Source organism: Mustelus asterias, chromosome 8, assembly GCF_964213995.1.
Source record: "Mustelus asterias chromosome 8, sMusAst1.hap1.1, whole genome shotgun sequence".
Lineage (NCBI taxonomy): Eukaryota > Metazoa > Chordata > Chondrichthyes > Carcharhiniformes > Triakidae > Mustelus > Mustelus asterias.
Window position 1 is genome coordinate 111,572,674 of NC_135808.1, and position 22,873 is coordinate 111,595,546.

Here is a 22,873-nt window from a genome sequence, read left to right on the forward strand (position 1 = left end):
AGGAGTCCCATCATCTCAGGGACGTTTTTTACACAGAGGGTGGTGGGGGCCTGGAATGCGCTGCCAAGTAGGGTGGTGGAGGCAGGCACGCTGACATCGTTTAAGACTTACCTGGATAGTCACATGAGCAGCCTGGGAATGGAGGGATACAAACGATTGGTCTAGTTGGACCAAGGAGCGGCACAGGCTTGGAGGGCCGAAGGGCCTGTTTCCTGTGCTGTACTGTTCTTTGTTCTTTGTTCTTTATGTCCGAGGAGATGGTGCCATTATTTCAGCTCACCAAGCCCAGCACTGGGAGGCTGGCTTCCACAAGGAGAACTTGGCGCAGGGCGAGCACTCAGTGACAGGAGATATCTATACCACGGGTCCACGCATGACCACCATGTCTGAGGGCTTTAACTGCATGGTGCAGTCACTGATGGGAATCCACAAGTCTGAGCGCCAAAGGACAGTGAGGCTTCTGGACCTCACCCCAGCTGCCCCTCTATTCCATGGAGGACCACCAGGCTCATTGGGCACCCAAAGAGATGAAGATCATCTGATGCACAGCCTCAGGTCTTCCACCCAGGAGACCCTGGAGGTGTCCAGGACATCTGAGTCCCCCCTACCTTTCAGCGACACACCTCCAGCCCCCCACAACGCAATACCCACGCTGCCCAAAAGCAAGCCAGAGCCCCCCAAGGGATACCCACCTCAGGCAAGAGGAATTAATGGAATCGGAATGATCGGAAATGTGAAGTCATTTGCTGGGGAGTGATATTGGAGTGGGAAAGTTATGAGTATAGTGTCCAGGGACTTGCATTGGGACGATTATTATTTCTAATTTGTATGAGCAATTTGACCCAACAACCCAGTGACATTAAATTTGTAAGTGGATGGAACAGAGACAGATGGAGTTTAATTAGATCAATATAAGATATTGCACACTGATATATGGTCAACATGTGTATTCTATGAATGATGCCAAAATAACAGGGAGAACTGTTTAATGTGTTCAGTTGCTGCAACAGTAATCTATAAACCTATAGCAGTGTTCAGCTAGATTTTCTAATCTATCTGGACAGTATGCGCCTGAAGATGTCACACCAAAACTGTATAATGTGATAGTCAGAACCCACCTTGACTGTGTGACATTTTGATTGTGAAAGCAGGAAAAGTTTGAGCTGGAAAGCAGTGCAGGAAAGGTTCATGTAAGACCACGTTGCGAGCATTATGCGTTGTGGCAAAACAAATAAATTTGGTCTTGTGATACCTGAGTGACACTCAGATGGGACCTCAGAGAGGTATGTTAGACAAACATAAAATCCTAAACATTACTTCCATTTAAACTCAGACATTAAAATGAGAGTGTGCTAGCTCAAACAAGCCAAAGGCAAATTCAAATTTGATGCCAGTAAGATCTCCGCACAAGGAATGAACAATTATTTCCCCCGATTTTAAGGTATTTCTCCCATCTTCTGGACTCCCTGGGCGGAATTCTCTGGACGCGCTGGTCTAAAAGCCAGAAATTCCCGCCCCACCGTCAATGGCGTTGCACATTCTCCGCAAGCCGCCCGTTAAAATTCCAGTGGCGGGCAGGATGGGAGAATTCCGGCTACTTTTCCATCATCCCGCAACCAATTTACTCCCAGGATTATTTCTAGGCATCTGCTAAACTATTTAGCAAAGGATGAACAACAGCAACCTGGGAGAAGAGGATTGACATTCACCTGGCAATGTAAAAACAAAAGAAATAAATGATACTTATTACCTGCTGTCCATGACATCAGGAAATTTATTGTATGAGGTGCTTTGGAAGGGTGGTCACTGTGTGAAACAATGAAACATATGACGTAAAGGAAATGCAGTTAATTTATGCACTGCAAGGTCCTACAAAGGGAAGTGTGAAAATGAACAGCATTTTTATTTTCAGTGATTTTGGTTGAAACATAAATAATGGCCAGAACAGAGGGGAGAACTCCACTGCATTTCCTCGAAATAATGCAAAAGTATCTTTTACATCCACCTAAGTGGTTTACTGTCTCATCCAGGAAGACAGTGGCTAGGATTTATTGCTTCCATTGGCAATGAGCGTGAAAGGCGAAGGGAGCGCAAGCTATCGTGAGAGGCCCAAAACGCAATGTATACTGGCGGGATTTCCCATTGGGATTGTCTCTGTTCCCTCAACAATTACATAACATCTCTCCAGGGATCCAGCGCCAACTCCTGCTGAAGGCCCAGTGTGTCACAGGCAGTGGCCATTGTTCCCGACAGCACTGTGGTCATGGAGGATTCCTGGGGCAGGCTTTTCCGGCCACAGTCGCCCCAAAACTGGAACATCTCACCCGAGTCAACGGACCTTTGCATCCTTTGCATAAGACCATAAGACATAGGAGCAGAATTAGGCCACTCGGCCCATCGAGTCTGCTCTGCCATTCAATCATGGCTTGATATTTTTCTCATCCCCTTTCTCCTGCCTTTTCCCCATAACCCCTGATCCCCTTATTAATCAAGAACCTTTCTATCTCTGTCTTAAAGACATTCAATGACCTGGCCTCCACAGCCTTCTGCGGCAAAGAGTTCCACGGATTCACTACTCTCTGGCTGAAGAAATTCCTCCTCATCTCTGTTTTAAAGGATCATCCCTTTAGCCTGAGGTTGTGCTCTCTGGTTCTAGTTTTTCCTACGAGTGGAAACATTCTCTCCAGTCTATCCTGGCCTGGCAGTATCTTGTATGTTTCAATAAGATCCCCCCTTCCAAACTCCAACGAGTACAGACCCAGAGTCCTCAACCGTTCCTCATACGACATGGTCCGCCCCTCCCCCGCCCGCTATGATGCTTATGGTGGGCAGGGCGGGAAAATTCCTCCCCCTGGTCTCTGATTGGTTGGCAGCTCTCAAGGGTGGGATTTCGGCTCCACTAGATTCATCCAGCGGTAGGAGCGACACTGCCAGGTAGGCATCTGCTTACCCTGTAATTGAGCTGGCCTTTCTGTCACCAACACTAAATTCTGCCCCAAAACACAGAGATGATGGAGGTCATGGTTCAGACTTTCTTTGACATTCTCTGTTCCTCCTTGAATTCCAGTTTTGAGTGTTAGATTTATTGCCGATATGAAATATTGCTTGCGCAATCAATTTTTCCCTATTTGCCTGCTTCCACACACAATTAAAATGCAAACAAACCTTAATGAAATTTGTACGACTGGGATGCAATCAATACTATCTCGTGTACGTTTAGCTGTTTAGGGAGTCATTTACTGTTCAATAAACATTATAAATAATCAAATAAATCTTGTGACTGCAGCACTTAGAACAAATTGATGGAAATATATGCCGACTAAAACAAACTCAAATCCCTACAAAGTCTTTACCCAGAACAGTTAGAATGTTGACAGGAAACGTAAAAGGGAATCCAAAATTCTTCTATCAGCATATAAACAGGAGAAGAGAATTAGGGCCAATTAGCAACTTAAAAAGGGATTTACTTAAAGAAGAACGGAGCATGGCTGAGGCACTAAATTATTATTTTGCATTAGTGCTTACCAAGGAAAAAATGCTGCCAAAAATGAAAGAGGAGGTAGTTGAGACAATGCATGGGCAAAAGATTGATAAAGAGGAGGTATTAGAGATTCTGTTGCTTTCTAGTGTCACAAGTAGACTTACATTCACACTGCAATGACGTTATTTGAAAATCCCCTAGTCGCCACACTCCAGCACCTGGTCGGGTACACTGAGGGAGAATTTAGCATGGTCAGTGCACCTAACCAGCATGTCTTTCAGACTGTGGGAAGAAACCCACGCAGACACAGGGGGAAGGTTCAGACTCCGCACAGACAGTGACCCAAGTCAGGAATTGAACCCGGGTCTTTGGCACTATGAAGCAGCGGTGCTAGCCACTGTGCCACCGTGCCGCCCCGCATTCATTCATGTGATGTGGATGTTGCTGGCAAGGCCAGTATTTATTACCCATCCCTAATTGTCCTTGAGAAGGTGATGGTGAGCAGCCTTCTGGAACCGCTGTAGACTATGTGGTTTAGGTACACCCACAGTGCTGTTCGGGAGTGAGTTGCAGGATTTTGACCCAGCAACAGTGAAGGTACAGCGATATATTTCCAAGTCAGGAAATTTCAGGTGGTGGTGTTCCCATGTGGCTGCTGCCCTTGTCCTTCTAGATGGTAGTGGTTGTGCGTTTGGAAGCTGCTGTCTAAGGAACCTTGGTGAATTGCTGCAGTGCATCTTGTAGATGGTACACACTGCTGCCCCTGTGCATCAGTGGTGAAGGGAGTGAATGCTTGTGCAAGGGGTAGCGATCACGTGGGCTGTTTTGTCCTAGATGGTGTCAAGTTTCTTGAGTGTTGTTGGAGCTGCACTCATAGAATCATAGAATCCCTACAGTGCAGAAGGAAACCATTCAACCCATCGAGTCTGCACCGACCACAATCCCACCCAGGCCCTAAACCCGTAACCCCACGTATTTACCCTTTTAATCCCCTGATGCTAAGGGGCAATTTAGCATGGACAATCCGCCCAACCTGCACATCTTTGGACGCATGGAACCATTCTGGTAAATCTCCTCTGCACCCTCTCAAGGACCCTCACATCTTTCCTAAAGCATGCTGACCAGGGCTAGATATAATATTTGAGCTGTGACCAACTAGATCTTAATAAAGATTCAGCATCACTTCCCTGCTTTTGTACTCCAAACCTCTATTAATGAAGCTCATGATCCAGGATGCTTTGCTAACCATTCTCTCAGTATATCCTACTACCTTCGAAGATCTATGCACATGAATCCCCAAATCACTCTACCCCTGCACACTCTAGAACTGTCCATTAAGTCTATAGTGCCTCTCCCTATCCATCGTCAAAATACATTGCTCATACATCTCTGCATTAAATCCCTTCTGCCACTCATCTGCCCTCTCTGGTAGCCAATATCCTGTTGCAGTCGTTCGGTATCATCCTCACTGTTTGCCACAAACACCAAGAAATTTGAATCTGTATCCCAATATCCAGGTCATTTATACATATCAAAAGAAGCAATGGTCCCAGCACTGATGCTTGGGGAAACAACCATTGTCCACTATTCTCCAGTCTAAGAAACAACCATTTAAGATCAAAGAGCAAAGGACAATAAAGCACAGGAACAGGCCCTTCAGCCCACCAAGCCTGCGTCGATCACGTTGTCCTATTTAGACTAACCGCCCCTGTATCCCTCTATTCCCCTCATCCAGGCAAGTGGAGAGTATTCCATTGCATTCCTAACTTGTGCCTTGTAGATGTTGGACAGGCTCTGGGGAGTCAGGAATGAGTTAATCGTCTCAGAATTCCCACATTCAATCTGTTCTGCAATGTTTGCCATTAAGAGAAATATAAATGAAAGGGGATCACTGAAATCCCAGCCTCTTGCTTTGCCACTGCCAGCTCAGTTAGGATTCACTGATCACCCTGACCTCAAGTAAACCACAACAAAGCTGCTGATTGGAACAAGTGCTTTCCATTAAGTTTGCTTATCTGTATCAGCATCGTTCTTTTCATTTCAGGAAACACAAGGAATCACGTTAATAAGAAGGTGGCATTTTTGCTGTCCTTTATCTTCTGGCGAAGGCATTGTGGAATATTGGGCTATAATTAGTTGCAGCAGGTCGCCTAATCGCACCCCTACCTTGGGTTCAATTTGCCCTTGAATGATCAGGTTTTCATTTTTTTTGTGTAACAGCTTGCTGAAAGCGTGAACTAATAGTGTCGCAGTGAGGGAAGCAGGGCGTCTGCGACTGGAGTGAACAACTGTGTACCTTCTTAAACAATTGGACTGAAGGTTTGTTAAATTAATAGTGTGAGGACTTGAGAAGGACGTATAAGTTTGAGTACAGTAGATGAATTCAACAGTGAATGAAGTACAGAAAGAAAAGTAAAAAGAAGGAAGGATTGAATTCAGAGAGAGAAGAAAGAACAGGAAAGTAAAGAAAAATTACATTTTAAATATCTCCAGCAATTCAAAAGCTGAAGGAAGAGGATTCCATGCTTGTAATAGAAATTTTTCAGTGGCTGAAGGGTTGTCAGCGGTAATTGATACTTCAATGCATATCATGTCATTAAAAGGGTACTTGGACTTGAGTGAATAAAGCTTAACTTTCTGTGGCAAGTTTAGTCCATGCAAATACAGCAACTTCATGCTATTCAATACATTTCAACAGTCATCCAGAAGAAAGATGCCCCTTTTGGGAAGCTAACAGTGAAGCAGCACAACCTGGGCTGCAACTTTCAGTCATTCGAAGGGCATGGCCCATGGGGAGGTGATGACCTGGTGGTGTTATCACTAGATTATTAATCCAGAAACTCAGCTAATTGTCTGGGGACCCAGGTTCAAATCCCACCATGGTAGATGGTGGCCTACATTGTGACTATGTAGTTAACTCTCAACTGCCCTTAGGCAACTAGGGACTGACAATAAATGCTGGCCAGCCAGTGATACCCATGGCCCCACAGGGGTTGGGGTGTATTATTGACCCTTTCAATCACACTTTTATTTTATGTTTTACATTTCCTTTACATTTTGGATTATTTTGTTTGGGGTGGTTCCCCCTCTTTTAAAGGGACCGCCCTTTTTACTTTGTCCCTCAGTTTATTTGATTTAGTTTATTTGGTTTGCCAAAAAGATGCCTTGATAGGTGTTACCCCAGGAAGGACCACAAGCCTCCTCAGCTAGCAAGAAGTTTGTGTGCAGTGATGTAATCCTTAATTAATGCTAGAATAAAATGCTTCTGTTGAGAAGTATAGTAGATATAAATGATCACAAAGTAACATACATCCAGCATTTTGATTTGTAGCAGTGCACACATATTCCTTTGTGTTTTACAGTGATATCACAGATCATAAGGGTAACTTATTTATGAAAAACAGATTTAAAAATAAGGACAGACAGAAAGCGGCACGGTGGCGCAGTGGTTAGCACTGCTGCCTCACAGAGCCAGGGGCTGGGTTCAATATCGGATTTGGGTAACTGTCTGTGTGGAGTTTGCACATTCTCCCCATGTCTGCGTGGGTTTCCTCCGGGTGGTCAGGTTTCCTCCCACAGTCCAAAGATGTGCTGGTTAGGTGGATTGGCAGGGTAAATAGGGCCTTAGTAAAATGCTCTGTTGGAGAGTCGGTGCAGATTTGATGGGCCAAATGGCCTCCTTCTGCACTATAGGGATTCTATTCTATTCTATGAACATTAAAACAGAATTTACAGCCTGAATCCAAAAAAAGAGAAACTATATAAAAGGCAAAAAATGAAGAATGAGAGAGCAACAATGTATGTTTACTGTACTGTCGATTGCAAATAGGAGCAGGTACAGTAACTTGTTATAATTTTCAGTTCTGGTCACCTCACTATAAGAAGGATGTGGAAGCGCTGGAAAGAGTGCAGAGGGGATTTACCAGGATGCTGCCTGGTTTGGAGGGTAGGTCTTATGAGGAAAGGTTGAGGGAGCTAGGGCTGTTCTCTCTGGAGCAGAGGAGGCTGAGGGGAGACTTAATAGAGGTCTATAAAATGATGAAGGGGATAGATAGAGTGAACGTTCAAAGACTATTTCCTCGGGTGGATGGAGCTATTACAAGGGGGCATAACTATAGGGTTCGTGGTGGGAGATATAGGAAGGATATCAGAGGTAGGTTCTTTACGCAGAGAGTGGTTGGGGTGTGGAATGGACTGCCTGCAGTGATAGTGGAGTCAGACACTTTAGGAACATTTAAGCGGTTATTGGATAGGCACATGGAGCACACCAGGATGATAGGGAGTGGGATAGCTTGATCTTGGTTTCAGATAAAGCTGGGCACAACATCGTGGGCCGAAGGGCCTGTTCTGTGCTGTACTGTTCTATGTTCTATGTTCTATAATTCTGATTTCTCCAAAACTGAACTTGGCATATTAACTTCAGCCAGTCTCCTCTCCCAGTACTGCCCCTTTGGACACAAACGGAATAAATGTACACTGGGAATCGGATATATTCATCCAGCTCTGAGTCAGCGAGAGCTCCATTCAGTAGCTCAGAGGGTGAAAGGAATCCGTTCTGCAGCCAAAGAACGTTAAAAGGAAAGAAAGATGAGTTTCAAAGCAATACTTTACAAATACATTGAGAGAGCAATCAACATTGAGCATTTAAAGTCATTTGCTTTAAGCAAGAAGTATTATAAAAATTAATCACATTAACTGACATAAAATAATGTTATTTATAAATATGAAGTAATGAAATTGTATAGATTTATTTGAGTTCAAGACAGGTCATTCGGCCAGTCTGGTCCATGCTGGTCATTAGTGCTGCTTCCTCCCATCTTTCATTTAACCCCCAACAGCAAAACCTTTGTTTGTTTCCTTCCTCCTGTACTTATCAAACCTCCTTTCAAATGCGTCTATGCTCTTTGCCTTGTGTTGCGGGTTCCACATCCTAACTGCTGCCTGGATAAGGGAATTCCTCCTGAATGCCTCGCAGGGGCATGAGAGTTGGAGCGAGGTCCCAGTGGAGTGCAGCCGGCAGCTCTGTCATTCTGCTGCTGTAACATTCAGCGCTGCCGTGGAGTGAGGGTGACGTCTGTGAGCTCTGCTTGTGTCAACTGGAGGAGGCAGGCTCGGATTTTAAAAAGAGAGCGCGTTTGTGTGTGTGTGCGAGAGGGAGTCAGAGCACCAGACTCAGAGCAACACAGCCATGTAGCAGAGAGAGGGAAGGACAGCTGCAAGAGAAGTGTACACACACACAGACACATAGCTCAGATTCCCTTCTGCTTTCACTGGCTGCTCTGGAAGTAACTTTTCCTCCCGTGCTGATGAAGATCCTGCTTCAGTCTGGCTGGCAGGCAATTATGATGACTGGCCCCCTGAACCACTCCAGCTGGGAGCAAGTTAACGACAGCCTGGCTAAGGGCTCGGCCGTGCCCCTGAGCATCAAGTCGAGCCATGTGGTCACCTCGGCCAGCATGTTCACCGTGGGGGTGGTGGGCAACCTCATCGCCATCGTGGTGCTCTGCGTCTCCAAGAAGGAGCAGAAGGAGACCACTTTCTACACGCTGGTGTGCGGGCTGGCGGTGACCGACTTGCTGGGGACCTGCTGCACCAGCCCGGTGGTGATCGCCACCTACCTGAGCCGCCAGTGGCCGGGGGGGCAGCCCCTCTGCCACTTCTTCTCCTTCTCCATGCTCTTCTTCGGCTCGGCCGGCATGAGCATCCTGTGCACCATGTCCATCGAGCGCTACCTGGCCATCAGCCACGCTTTCTTCTACAGCCAGTACGTGGACAAGGCGCTGGCCAGGCTGGCCCTGATGGGCTCCTACCTGCTCAACCTGCTGCTCTGCATCCTGCCCTTCTTCGGCTTGGGCAACAACGTCCGCCACTTCCCCGGGACCTGGTGCTTCCTGGACTGGAGGGCCAGCAGCACCCTGTCCGCCTCCTTCACCTACCTGTACGGAGGCTTCAGCGCCCTGCTCATCCTGGTCACCGTCCTGTGTAACCTGGCCGTCTGTGCCACCCTGGTCAGCATGAGGAAGAAGGCAATGGGCAGAGGGGAGGGTGCCGCCACCAGCAGCTCCCGGGGCCGCCGCTTCCCCAACCTGGCAACCTCCGCCGCCGAGATGCAGATGTTCTGGCTGCTGGTTCTCATGACCATGGTCTTTCTGGTCTGCTCCATCCCATTGGTGGTAAGTGAGGAGAGAGACAACTTTATTATATAAACACTTTATTATATAAGAAGCAAACTTTTGAGAAATTCTGTCTGGTCACCAATCTGATTTTTGATTTGATTTATTATTGTCACATGTATTGGGATACAGTGAAAAGCGTTGTTTCTTGCGCGTTATACAGACAATTTCATTTGATTTGATGTGTCACATACAGTGAAAAGTATTGTTTCTCGTGTACTATAAAGACAATTTTATTTTATTTATTGTCACATGTATTGGGACATAGTGAAAAGTATTGTTTCTTGTGCATTATGCAGACAATTTGATTGTGATTAGCACTGCTGCCTCACAGCGCCAGGGACCCAGGTTCGATTCGCGGCTTGGGTCACTGTCTGTGTGGAATTTGCACATTCTCCCCATGTGGGTTCCTCTGGGTGCTCTGGTTTCCTCCCACAATCCGAAAAACATGCTGGTCAAGTGGATTGGCTATGCTAAATTCTCCCTCAGTGTAACTGAACAGGCGCTGCAGTGTGGTGACTAGGGGATTTTCACAGTAACTTCATTGCAGTGTTAATGTAAGCCTACTTGTGACTAATAAATAAACTTTACTGATCTATTATTGTCACATGTATTGGGATACAGTGAAAAGTATGGCTTTATGCTGGTGCAGTACGGTGGCACAGTGGTTAGTTAGCACTGCTGCCTCACAGCTCCAGGGACCTGGGTTCGATTCCCAGTCTGGGTCACTGTCTGTGTGGAGTCTAAATGTTCTCCCCGTGTCTGTGTGGGTTTCCTCCGGGTGCTCTGGTTTCCTCCCACAGTCCAAAGATGTGCAGGTTAGGTTGACTGGCTGTGCTAAATTGCCCCAGAATGTGTATGTTAGAGGGATTAGTGGGGTAAATATGTGGGGTTTTGGGGATTGGGCCTGGGTGGGATTGTTTTCGGGGCAGACTTGATGAGCCGAATGGCCTCCTTCTGCACTTAAGGGATTCTATGAAATTGGCTGTACAGATGATTTGATTTGATTTATTGTCACATGTATTGGGATACAATGAAAAGTATTGCTTCTTGTGTGTTATACAGACAATTTGATTTGATTTATTACCATCACATGTATTGGGATACAGTAAAAAGTATTGTTTTTTGCGTGCTATACGGACCAAACACACAGTTCATAGAGTAATTAGGGAAGAAGGAAAGAAGAGGGTACAGAATGTAGGGGGCGGTTTTCCCCCAAAAATCCTAAATTTCAAATTCACGTGAAAATTGGAATAAATCACGTTGTTTTTTTCAGTGAGAGTTGAGAGAAGAATCTCCCCCACTCTGTGCATTGCTGAGTGCACCAGCATAAATCACGTATAAAAGCAGGGGGCGGGGCCTAATCCCACTGGTGAGCCTGGCAGCATTGCGCTGAGTGAGCCACTGCGCATGCACCGGTCTGTCAGCACCGAGATCGGCGCATGAGCAGTGGGCCCTGTCTGCTGGCTTCCCGATTGCTGGCCAGCTCGATCGCTCCCCAGCCCCGCAATCCCGCAACACTGGCCCTCCGGCCTCTCGTGGGCCGATCGCTGGCCCCGCGAACATGCCGGGGCCAGCTTCAATCGTCCCCCTCCCCGCCGCAGCCCCGATCTCCCAATTCCCCCCCCCCCACCGACATGTAGCACTGAGAAAATGGGAACTTTTCAGTTGTCTATTGGCCACGTTCTGATTGTAATTACATAGAAGTTACAGTTAGTTCTGATTGTAGTTGTGTAAAAAGTCACAGTCAGTTCTACTTGTGGTTGAGTGATTGAGTATAATTGCACAGCCAATTCTGACTGTGCTTATGGCGATGTCCAGCATCCCTGACATCATTCTTCTAATTCACCTCCATATCCTCTCCCAGAACTAGGCATCTTTCCTAAAGTGTGATGTCCAGAATTGACACAATCCTCCAACCACGACCAAACTGATAATCCATAATGGTATAATTTCCTCGCTTCTATACCCTATTTACAAAACCAAGGATTTATATTTTTATTTGTAGCAATTCGTCCAGCCACCTTTAAGACCATAAGAAATTGAAATGGGGCAGGCCTTTTAGCCCTTTGAGCCATGATCAATAGGATCATGGCTGATCCGACATTCTTCATGTCCAATTTCCTGCCCTTTCCCTGTAACCCTCGATTCCTTTACTGATCAGGAATCTCTGGACATAAACTCTCAGTACCTGTACCCTTTTTACAATTATATCATTTAGTTTATTCGTCTCTCCTCATTCTTCATTGCAAATGCATCACTTCACAGTTGGCTGAATTGAATATTTTTCCAAGTGACACTTAAGTTTGTCCCAAATTATTATCTTTAAAGTGTCTCTACCACTGACATTAGGCTGACTGGCCTGTGGTTACCTTATTGATCTCTCTCCCCTTTTCTGATCAGGAATCTAACATTTATAATCCTTCAACCTTCTAGCACTATCAACATCCTGGGTGTTACCATTTACCAGAAACTGAACTGGACTAGTCATATAAATACTGTGACTACAAGAGCAGGTCAGAAGCTGAGAATTCTGCAGTGTGTAATCCACCTCCTGTCTCCCCAAAGCCTGTCCACCATCTACAAGGCACAAGTCAAGACTGTGATGGAATACACTCCACTTGCTTGGATGAGTGCAGTTCCAACAATACTCAAAAGCTGGACACTATCCAGGACAAAGTGGCCCACTTGATTGACACCCCATCCACAAGTATTCACTTCCAACACAGTGGCAGCATTATGTATCACTTACAAGATGCACAATAGGAACTCACCAAGGCTCCTTAGACAGCACCTTCCAAGCTCATGACTACTACTATCTAGAAGGACAAGGGCAACAGCCACACGGGAACATCACCACCTGGAAGTTCCCCTCCAAGTCACTCACCATCCTGACTTGGAAATATATTCAGTGTTGCTAGATCAAAATCCTGGAACTCTCTCCCTCACACCACGTTAGAACCATAGAACCATAGAAAATTACAGCTCAGAAACAGGCCTTTTGGCCCTTCTTGTCTGTGCCGAACCATTTTATGCCTAGTCCCACTGACCTGCACTTGGACCATATCCTTCCACACCCCTCTCATCCATGAACCCGTCCAAGTTTTTCTTAAATGTTAAACGTGACCCCGCATTTACCACCTTATCCGGCAGCTCATTCCACACTCCCACCACTCTCTGCGTGAAGAAGCCCCCCCTAATATTCCCTTTAAACTTTTCTCCTTTCACCCTTAACCCATGCCCTCTGGTTTTTTTCTCCCCTAGCCTCAGCGGAAAAAGCCTGCTTGCATTCACTCTATCTATACCCATCAAAATCTTATACACCTCTATCAAATCTCCCCTCAATCTTCTACGCTCCAGGGAATAAAGTCCCAACCTATTCAATCTCTCTCTGTAACTCAGCTTCTCAAGTCCCGGCAACATCCTTGTGAACCTTCTCTGCACTCTTTCAATCTTATTTACATCCTTCCTGTAACTAGGTGACCAAAACTGTACACAATACTCGAAATTCGTCCTCACCAATGCCTTATATAACCTTACCATAACACTCCAACTTTTATACTCGATACTCCGATTTATAAAGGCCAATGTACCAAAGGCACTCTTTACGACCCTATCCACCTGTGACGTCACTTTTAGGGAATTCTGTACGTGTATTCCCAGATCCCTCTGTTCAACTACACTCTTCAGAGTCCTACCATTTACCCTGTACGTTCTTCTTTGGTTTGTCCTTCCAAAGTGCAATATCTCACACTTGTCTGCGTTAAATTCCATTTGCCATTTTTCAGCCCATTTTTCTAGTTGGTCCAAATCCCTCTGCAAGCTTTGAAAACCTTCCTCACTGTCCACTCCACCTCCAATCTTTGTATCATCAGCAAACTTGCTGATCCAATTGACCACATTATCATCCAGATCATTGATATAGATGACAAACAACAATGGACCCAACACCGATCCCTGCGGCACACCACTAGTCACAGGCCTTCACTCAGAGAAGCAATCCTCCACAACCACTCTCTGGCTTCTTCCATTGAGCCAGTGTCTTATCCAATTTACTACCTCCCCATGTATACCTAGCGACTGAACCTTCCTAACTAACCTCCCATGAGGGACCTTGTCAAAGGCCTTGCTGAAATCCAGGTAGACAACATCCACCGCCTTCCCTTCATCCACTTTCCTGGTAACCTCCTCGAAAAACTCTAATAGATTGGTCAAACATGACCTACCACGCACAAAGCCATGTTGACTCTCCCTAATAAGTCCCTGTCTATCCAAATATTTGTAGATCCTATCCCTTATCACACCTTCCAATAACTTGCCCACCACCGACGTCAAACTTACTGGCCGATAATTTCCCGGATTTCTTTTGGAACCTTTTTTAAACAACGGAACAACATGAGCCACCCTCCAATCATCCGGCACCTCCCCCATGAATACTGACATTTTAAATATGTCTGCCAAGGCCCCTGCAAGTTCAACACTAGTTTCCCTCAAGGTCCGTGGAAATACCCTGTCCGGTCCTGGGGATTTATCCACTCTGATTTGCCTCAAGACAGCGAGCACCTCCTCCCCTTTAATCTGTAAAGGTTCCATGGCCTCCCTACCAGTTTGCCCTATTTCCGTAGACTCCATGCCCGTTTCCTCAGTAAATACGGATGCAAAAAAACCATTTAGTATCTCCCCCATCTCTTTTGGTTCCATACACAGTGTACCACTCTGGTCTTCAAGAGGACCAATTTTATCCCTCACTATCCTTTTGCTCCTAACATACCTATAGAAGCTCTTTGGATTTTCCTTCACTCTGTCTGCCAAAGCAACCTCATGTCTCCTTTTAGCCCTCCTGATTTCCCTCTTAAGTAGCTTCTTGCACTTGTTATACTCCTCGAGCATCTGATGTGTTCCTTGCTGCCTGTACATTTCATACAACTCTCTCTTCCTCTTAATCAGTGTTACAATCTCCCTCGAGAACCAAGGTTCCTTATTCCGATTTACTTTGCCTTTAATCCTGACAGGAACATACAAACTCTGCACTCTCAAAATTTCTCCTTTGAAGGCCTCCCACTTTCCATTTACATCCTTACCAGAGAACAGCCTGTGCCAATCCACACTTCCCAGATCCTTTCTCATTTCATCAAATTTGGCCTTTTTCCAGTTCAGAACTTCAACCCAAGGACCAGATCTATCCTTATCCACGATCAGGTTGAAACTAATGGCATTATGATCACTGGATCCAAAGTGTTCCCTCACCCTCACATCCATCACCTGCCCTAACTCATTTTCCAATAGGAGATCCAATATCGCATCCTCTCTAGTTGGCACGTGAGTGGAGAGAGCATCAAGACAGTCTGTCTTGTCTTGTCTGGAGACAATACACATCTTTTTAGCCTGTCTTGATGCTCTCTCCACTCACGTTGTTTGTATCTTAAAGACTTGATTAGCTGTAAGTAGTCGCATTCCAACCATTATTCATGTGAATTGAGTCTGTGTCTTTATATGCCCTGTTTGTGAACAGAATTCCATTCCACTCACCTGAAAAAGGGGCTTGGAGCTCCAAAAGCTTGTGTGGCTTTTGCTACCAAATAAACCTGTTGGACTTTAACCTGGTGTTGTTAAACTTCTTACTGTGTTTACCCCAGTCCAACACCGGCATCTCCACATAATGGTAACCCTCCAGGGTGTTAATAGTGGTATATTCAGCAACTGGAAATACCCAGCACATGAAACAGCATCTGCAAAGAAACCAATCAGTCAACATTTTAGGCCCAAGACTTTAAATCAGGATAGACAGATTCTAAAGATGAACAGCAATTTTTTAAAAACTGGTTAATTTACTGATTTGTGTGATATTCAAATAGCTAGTGAGATTTAACATATTAAATTAATGTATTCTTTTTTTAAATCAGATACGTATTTTTGTGAATCAGCTGCATGGCCCTGCACAGATCCAGGCAGGTGAGAAACTGGACTACCGTGGTGACCTCCTAGCCATCCGTTTTGCTTCATTCAATCCAATCCTGGATCCCTGGGTGTATATCCTCTGCAGGAAAAAGCTTCTTACCTTGGGGTGCGAGCGGCTGAAGCGAACCGTGAGTGCTGCCAGGGATGAGCAGGCACGCAGGGTGGGTTGGGCAAGTAGCCAGCAGATGCCACTCTCGTACGCCAATAGTGTTGCCACCAGCTATGCCTCGCTACAAGGAAAAGACGAAAGCAAAGCGCGACACGGAGAGGCCGGCCACGGTGCTGCTGCCATGACTCACTCCTTCACGGACTTCACAACTCAGCAAGTGTGGGAGGCTGGAGCTCACCCGTTCAGCATTCCTCACAAGAGTCACACCGGCCTCAGTAAGACTCATTCTGAAGCCCCTCCACAGACTAAAGCCATCTTATGCGCAATACTACAGGAAACTACGATACCAGATGTTAGCACACAAAACAACAATGCCCTGATCCAGCAGAGGAGAACGTTTGACATTTTGAATTGCACTTTAAGTACGCCTTCATCATGCATATCAGAAAAAAGTATTTAAAAGGAAAGTCTTTTTTTTAAATAGCGTTGGACATTTATATATTAATTTTGAAAATATCAAGGGCCAATCTCATTCACGGCATAGAAATTACTGTCACAATTTCAAATGGAGTGTCGAACACTGGAGCAAGGTTATCTGGATGTACGAACAATGTTAAGACATCTCAATTCAATTTAAAGCTCTATTCTGCAATCCATCTCTGCCATTGATGTGACTAGTTATGTCTAATGGAATCGGACAGGGAATGATTTTAACTTGTATCGTTTGACATTAACTGGATGATAATGGCCTCAGAATAGGGTTATTAGCCTTAACTCCACATTAACCCTGCCAGTTTGTAAGAGGACTATTAGTTAATCATGTCTAGAAATCATAGAAACCCTACAGTGCAGAAGGAGGCTATTCGGCCCATCAAGTCCTATCCCATGCGCTATCCCCACATCCCCACACATTTAGACCGCTAGTCCTCTAACCTACACATCCCTGGACACTAAGGGGTAATTTAGCATGGCAATCAACCTAAGCCGCACATCTTTGGACTGTGGGAGGAAACCAGAGCACCCGGAGGAAACCCACACAGACATAGGAAAAATGTGCGAACTCCACACAGACAGTGACCCAAGCCAGGAATCGAACCCAGGTCTCTGGAGTTGTGAGACAGCAGTGCTAACCTGTTTTACATGTGTTAATTGGGGTCTTATTTTTTAAGTTTTACTCTATTCTTAAAGTTACAAAGCCAATACACAGAGTGGACAGAGCAAGCCCTTAATCCAGCTCTTTGCTTGTCCCAAAAAAAAATTCAAATTCAAATTCAAATTGAATCCAATTCATGGTCCCCACGCGGGAGATATTCTAGATCCCAGCTGACAAGAAAAAGCATTGCATCTGATCTTGGGCTTAATCTGACACTTTATCTTAGCCAAAAGGCCAAGAAGCAATTCAGTTGGGGTCTTAAAATGGTTAGTTTGGCTTGGAAATGGCAGGCTTCGATCATTGCCCATCGACTAAAATGGATGAGAGATCCAGGCAGAATTGATCTTATTTTTGGTGGGGCCAGGGGGAGTAGGAGTTCTCTGGATTTCACTTTAATAGTAAGGGCCACAGTGACCCTGAGACTCCCAGTCTGTGGTTGTGCCTCCCCGCCCTCAGACAGCTGTGAGATACAGCTTTGGCAGCTCGTGCGTAGCTTCCATGCAGTTCGCCAGCCCAGTCCGAATGAGGCTCAGAGTAAGTGGTGCTTCCTTGTTTTGCAAACCATCACCCAAAATTCAAAACTGGCCCCATACTATTTCAGTTTTGGAAGCCTGTATTTCAGGGACAAAATTAAATATCCTCTCCCAATGGGGAGTTTGATGGTAGGTGGGGTGGGGGCATTTAATTGAGTGGGAGGGTGACAGGCAGCCTTCCCACCATCCCACAACTGCCCCGATTAAGTCCATTAATTAATGCCCACTTAAGGGCTTCATCCCTCCACCAATGGGATGGGGAACTCACCAGACAGCCCAAAAAGCAAACGCTATCAGGATTGCTTGCAGGCTTCCAGGGGGCAGTTCCCTGTGCTTGATTGAAGGACCCGACATTGGGAAGAGGGGTCCAGCTGAGAGCCATCCCTCTGCCCTTGCTACTCAACCCCTGCCTCCCCCAGAATACTCCCCCGTGATTCATCTCCCACCGTCACTCACCTGTGATGTGGGTCCCTTGGCTTCCCTGGGCCTCGGGTGGGTGCATTACAGTCACCACCTCCCCAGTGGCGCTCTTGAGTGTTGCAGGTCTCTGATTGGCTTGTGGCTCTTGGCTGGAGGGACCTCCATTCCCAGAATCCTTCATCTCAGCGAAGGCCGTTACTGCCTATTTAAGTGTCCAATTGGCATTTACTGTGGCATTGGTTCCTGAAAAGAGGCAACATGGGGCTCTCCAGCCAGTGGGCGAGAGCCCTGTCGCCTTCATTAAATTCCACCCTTGGAAACATTGAAAATAAAATGGCTTTTCAAATTAACCAACATAACTATTCAGCCACACATTAAATCAGAAGTGCAACAGACAAAGCAAAATCAAAGGGGGTAGTTTTGGAACGTTGCTATGTAGGCAGCACACATATTTAAATACACCTTGATTGACAACTATCCATGCTTTAAGTATCAGAAGTTGACACTTTTAACTAATCAGCCTTTACCAATACTAGCAATAGAGTGGAATATAAAGGCCTCACCAGAAACTGGCACCGCAGTGGTATGGAAATAATGTCAATGCCTTTTCAGAGAGTGGCATGATATCAGTTTGTAAATTCCATTCAGGATTTATGACAGAATAGCCTCAGACCAGGATGTAAATACACACCTCATTATCTTATCAAGACGACTCACAACACTTCACATCCAAGCAAATATCTTTGACATAAGGACAGAAAGTGCTGAAAACACAGCCCAGGTCAGCTAGCACCTCTTGAAAGAACATAAACATTAATACTTCAAGTTTTAATAAGGTTCTGTACCCAACACCCTGTTCTCTCCACACATGCTACTGACCTGCTGCACGTTTAGTAGCATTTTCCAGTTATAATTTTTTCTTGATTATTTCTGAAATGTAGTCACTGTGGTTATGTCAGTACTATCCAGTCCATACCACAGACAGACACCAGGCCAGTGTGAAGATGTTGGAATTCTGAAAATGCAGAAAATATTTAACAGCTCCTGGCCCACAGCCGTCTGAATCAAAACCATTTACTTTAGCAGAACTTATTTGCAATAGTTCGCTTCCCTCCCTCTCCAGACTTCTCGATTCTCTTGCTCTGCCCAGCGACACAGCAGGCAGACACACATCTGTTTCTGTGGCTACTTTTTTTCCTGGAACAGATCACCAGCAGCTGTAGCTTGTGGCTGCTACACCACATCAAACATGAATGAACAGGAGACTCTCCCACCCCTTAACCCCTGCTGTGGACATGCTAGAAAAGTTTAAAGTTTTTAAAGTTTTAAAGTTTATGTTATTAGTGTCACAAGTAGGCTAACATTAACACCGCAATGAAGTTACTGTGAAAATCTCTAGTCGCCACACTCCGGCGCCTGTTCGGGTACACTGAGGGAGAATTTAGCAAGGCCAATGCACCTAACCAGCAAGTCTGTCAGACTGTGAGAGGAAACCAGAGCACCCGGAGGAAACCCACGTATACATGGGGAGAACGTGCAGACTCTGCACAGACAGTAACCCAAACCGGGGATCGAATCCGGCTCCATTGCGCTGTGAGGCAGCAGTGCTAGCCAGGAGGATTTGCAGCTTGATAATCAATTTTGGTCCCATTATGAACCACTTTCCGAGGCCATCAAGTCCTGGGATGGGACTCAAACCCAGAGCTTCTTGCTCAGAGGCAGGGACACCATCCACAGCATCACAAGCCCCAGCTTCAGACCAGGCAGCCTGTCATTGAGAAATCAGAAGGATGACCCACTACCAAAGCTCTGTCAATGACCAATGAGACAGGCTGAAGATTTGCCCAGTGTGTATATTCAACTGAATTTGTTTTTAAGTTCTCCATATTTTCTTCCCTACCACTCCTGACAGTGTTCACTGCTCACGCAATTCCACAGTCATCCGCTGCTGTCTGGTTCTCCATGCAAGTGTAGGATGGACATTGAGTCAAATAGTAGCTTGCCAATCTATTTTATCACCAGGGTTGAGTTCAGTTCTGTCCTCGTTATACAGCCACACATGGAATGCAGGTTCAGCAGGGGGTTAGCGGGCAGCCACCATGAATCATAACACTTACAGATTGTTCTCTGCCTAACTTGAATGATATTGCAGCCATTTGTAACACCCCTTACTAAGCTCAGCTAACTCACCATCTGAAATAAAATTGGATCTGTATGCACCATCTAGTCACTGAGCTGTCAGGAATTTAACTTCCATTTCTTTGAGGCAAAACCTAAAATCCATCCTTCTCCGATTATTGGACCGAGATCAGGAAGTCAGTTTGTGGGAATTTGTTGGGGCCCGACACAACATGTCCAATTTCTAAAACAGTGTGTGGGCACTGCAGAATGTGAGCATAACGACTGCAACTCCTGATTGATGATAGTGAAGTAAGTGTCTATTGTTTACCTGTAATTTATGAACAAACTGCAGTCATTTCCCTCACGATCGGTCATTCAATTGCCAAGGTGATTGCTGTGTCACATATTCTGAATGTCGGCTTACAACTGCATTGCATGCTGGGAGACACTGAATATATGTTTCGCTGAATTGGTTTCTTTGTCGAAAGACTTTTCTCTCAAATGAATCAATCATGTAAAATAATTTTACGTTCAATAAAATGGTTTACAAATAAAGAAATCATTGGGTGTGTTGATTGACATTTCACCAAGCAAAGATTTCCTCATCCTCCCCTCAGATAAACTTGTGTGCCGGAATTTTACCGCCTCGCCCGAGGCCAACGGAGAATGCCATTCTGCGAGCCTCGCCCACCCCAATTCCGGAACGGGCAAGGCGGTAAAATTCCGGCAGCAATGTCCATTTAATTTGTTGAGAATGACAGATGGAGGAGTAACCCATTCAGCCCCTAGAGCCTGTTCCAGCATTCAGTTAGATAACGGCTAATCTGAATCTTAACTCTATCTTTCCATTTTGGTTCCATAATACTTAACATCCATGTTTACCAAAGAGTTATCAATCTCAGTTTTGACATTTTCAATTGGCCTAACTGCAACAGAATTTGGGGAGAATGTCCTAGACTTCCCCCGGGTAAAATCACCATAGTCCAAGATGACCTGGATGAAGAAGCGGAGGAATGGGTTGGTAAGTTTGCCGACGACACGAAGGTTGGTGGAGTTGTGGATAGTCTGGAGGGATGTCAGAAGTTACAGAGGGACATAGATAGGATGCAAGACTGGGCGGACAAGTGGCAGATGGACTTCAACCCAGATAAATGCGTCGTGGTCCATTTTGGTAGGTCAAATGGGATGAAGGAGTACAATATAAAGGGAAAGACTCTTAGTACGGTAGAGGATCAGAAGGACCTTGGGGTCCGGGTCCGTAGGACTCTGAAATCGGCCCCGCAGGTGGAGGAGGTGGTTAAGAAGGCGTATGGTGTGCTGGCCTTTATCAATCGAGGGATTGAGTTTAGGAGTCCGGGGATAATGATGCAGCTATATAAGACCCTCATCAGACCCCACTTGGAGTACTGTGCTCAGTTCTGGTCACCTCACTATAGGAAGGATGTGGAAAAGATTGAAAGGGTGCAGAGGAGATTTACAAGGATGTTGCCTGGATTGAGTGGCATGCCTTATGAGGATAGGCTGAGGGAGCTCGGTCTTTTCTCCTTGGAGAGACGTAGGATGAGAGGAGACCTAATAGAGGTGTATAAGATGTTGAGAGGCATAGATCGGGTGGACTCTCAGAGGCTTTTTCCCAGGGTGGAAATGTCTGCTATGAGAGGACACAGGTTTAAGGTGCTGGGGGGTAGGTACAGGGGAGATGTTAGGGGTAAGTTTTTCACACAGAGGGTGGTGGGCGAGTGGAATCGGCTGCCGTCAGTGGTGGTGGAGGTGAACTCAATAGGGTCTTTTAAGAGACTCCTGGATGAGTACATGGAGCTTAATAGGATGGAGGGTTATAGGTAGGTGTAGAAGGTAGGGATGTGTTCGGCACAACTTGTGGGCCGAAGGGCCTGTTTGTGCTGTAGTTTTTCTATGTTTCTATGACCATAGGCTGCTCTCTCCTTTGATGGGGAGAGCTGACAGGTGCTGATTTAACCTGAGGATCACCACACCTCAGGCAAGGGACAAAGTTGAGAAGGTGGGACCTTCATGAATAACCTCAGCCGATATGGGAATTGAAACCACGCTGTTGGCATTATTCTGCATCACTAACTAGCTGTCCAGCCAACTGAGCTAAACTGCCTCCTGGCACATTGTGTGAAAATAGGCTTCCTAACATCACCCTGAATGGCCTGGATTTAATTTTAAGGTTGCTCCCCCTTGCTGTGGGTTCCTTCACCAGAGGAAATAGTTTTTTCCCTATCTTCCCTATCAACTCTTTTAATCATTTTAAAACCTCAATCAGATGTTCTTTTAATCTTCTATTTCCAAGGGAATACTTGGCTTGGATTTTCCAGGATTAAACAGAAACCAAGTAGAGTTCGAATAGATACTATTTCGTTTTTGGTGTCTGTCATCTATATTTGCTCTGAATGTAAGATTTATTGACCAGGGTAATCATGTTGACTCTTTGGGCTGAATCTTAGAATGATGCCCGCAGGTTGGGCCAGAAGCGGATCACATTACAGTTTGTGCGGGTGGTGGCCTGCAAAGTGGGCAGCTAACCACCTTTAAAGGGCTGCCAGCCCTTGTTGCAGCAGCAAGGAGAAGACAGTGGCATAGCGGTAATGTCACTGGACTAATAATCCCGAGGACTAGGCTAATGTCCTGGAAGCACGGGTCCGAATGCCACCATGGCAGCTGGTGGAATTCAAATTCAATAACTATGAATCTAGTTGTAATATTGTTGACCATGAAACTATTATTGAATGCCATAAAAACCCATCTGACTCACTAATGTCCCTTTAGGGAGGAAATCTGCCATCTTCCCGGTTCCCGGCTTGGGTCACTGTCTGTGTGGAGTTTGCACATTCTCCTCGTGTCTGCGTGGGTTTCCTCTGGGTGCTCCGGTTTCCTCCCACAGTCCAAAGATGTGCGGGTTAG

At 45.7% G+C, this 22,873-nt stretch overlaps 1 protein-coding gene and 1 pseudogene across 1 annotated transcript; one reads left to right on the forward strand and one right to left on the reverse strand.

The window, feature by feature from the left end:
• Positions 1–8,787: 8,787 nt before the first annotated feature.
• ptger4c (prostaglandin E receptor 4 (subtype EP4) c) lies at positions 8,788–16,181 on the forward strand. Its single transcript, XM_078219209.1, has 2 exons — positions 8,788–9,654; positions 15,558–16,181. Exons 1-2 carry the CDS (start codon positions 8,788–8,790, stop codon positions 16,179–16,181), a joined length of 1,491 nt encoding a protein of 496 aa, XP_078075335.1.
• A 706-nt stretch (positions 16,182–16,887) lies between these two features.
• Positions 16,888–17,120, reverse strand: LOC144498050 (U2 spliceosomal RNA; annotated as a pseudogene).
• Positions 17,121–22,873: the final 5,753 nt, after the last annotated feature.

What these genes read in the sequence shown, in the direction of transcription:
- ptger4c (XM_078219209.1), top strand. Translation starts at nt 8,788, where the DNA reads ATGAAGATCCTGCTTCAGTCTGGCTGGCAGGCAATTATGATGACTGGC. An exon ending in TCTGCTCCATCCCATTGGTG is followed by an intron (nt 9,655 to 15,557) that starts GTAAGTGAGGAG and finishes TTTTTAAATCAG; the next exon opens with ATACGTATTTTTGTGAATCA.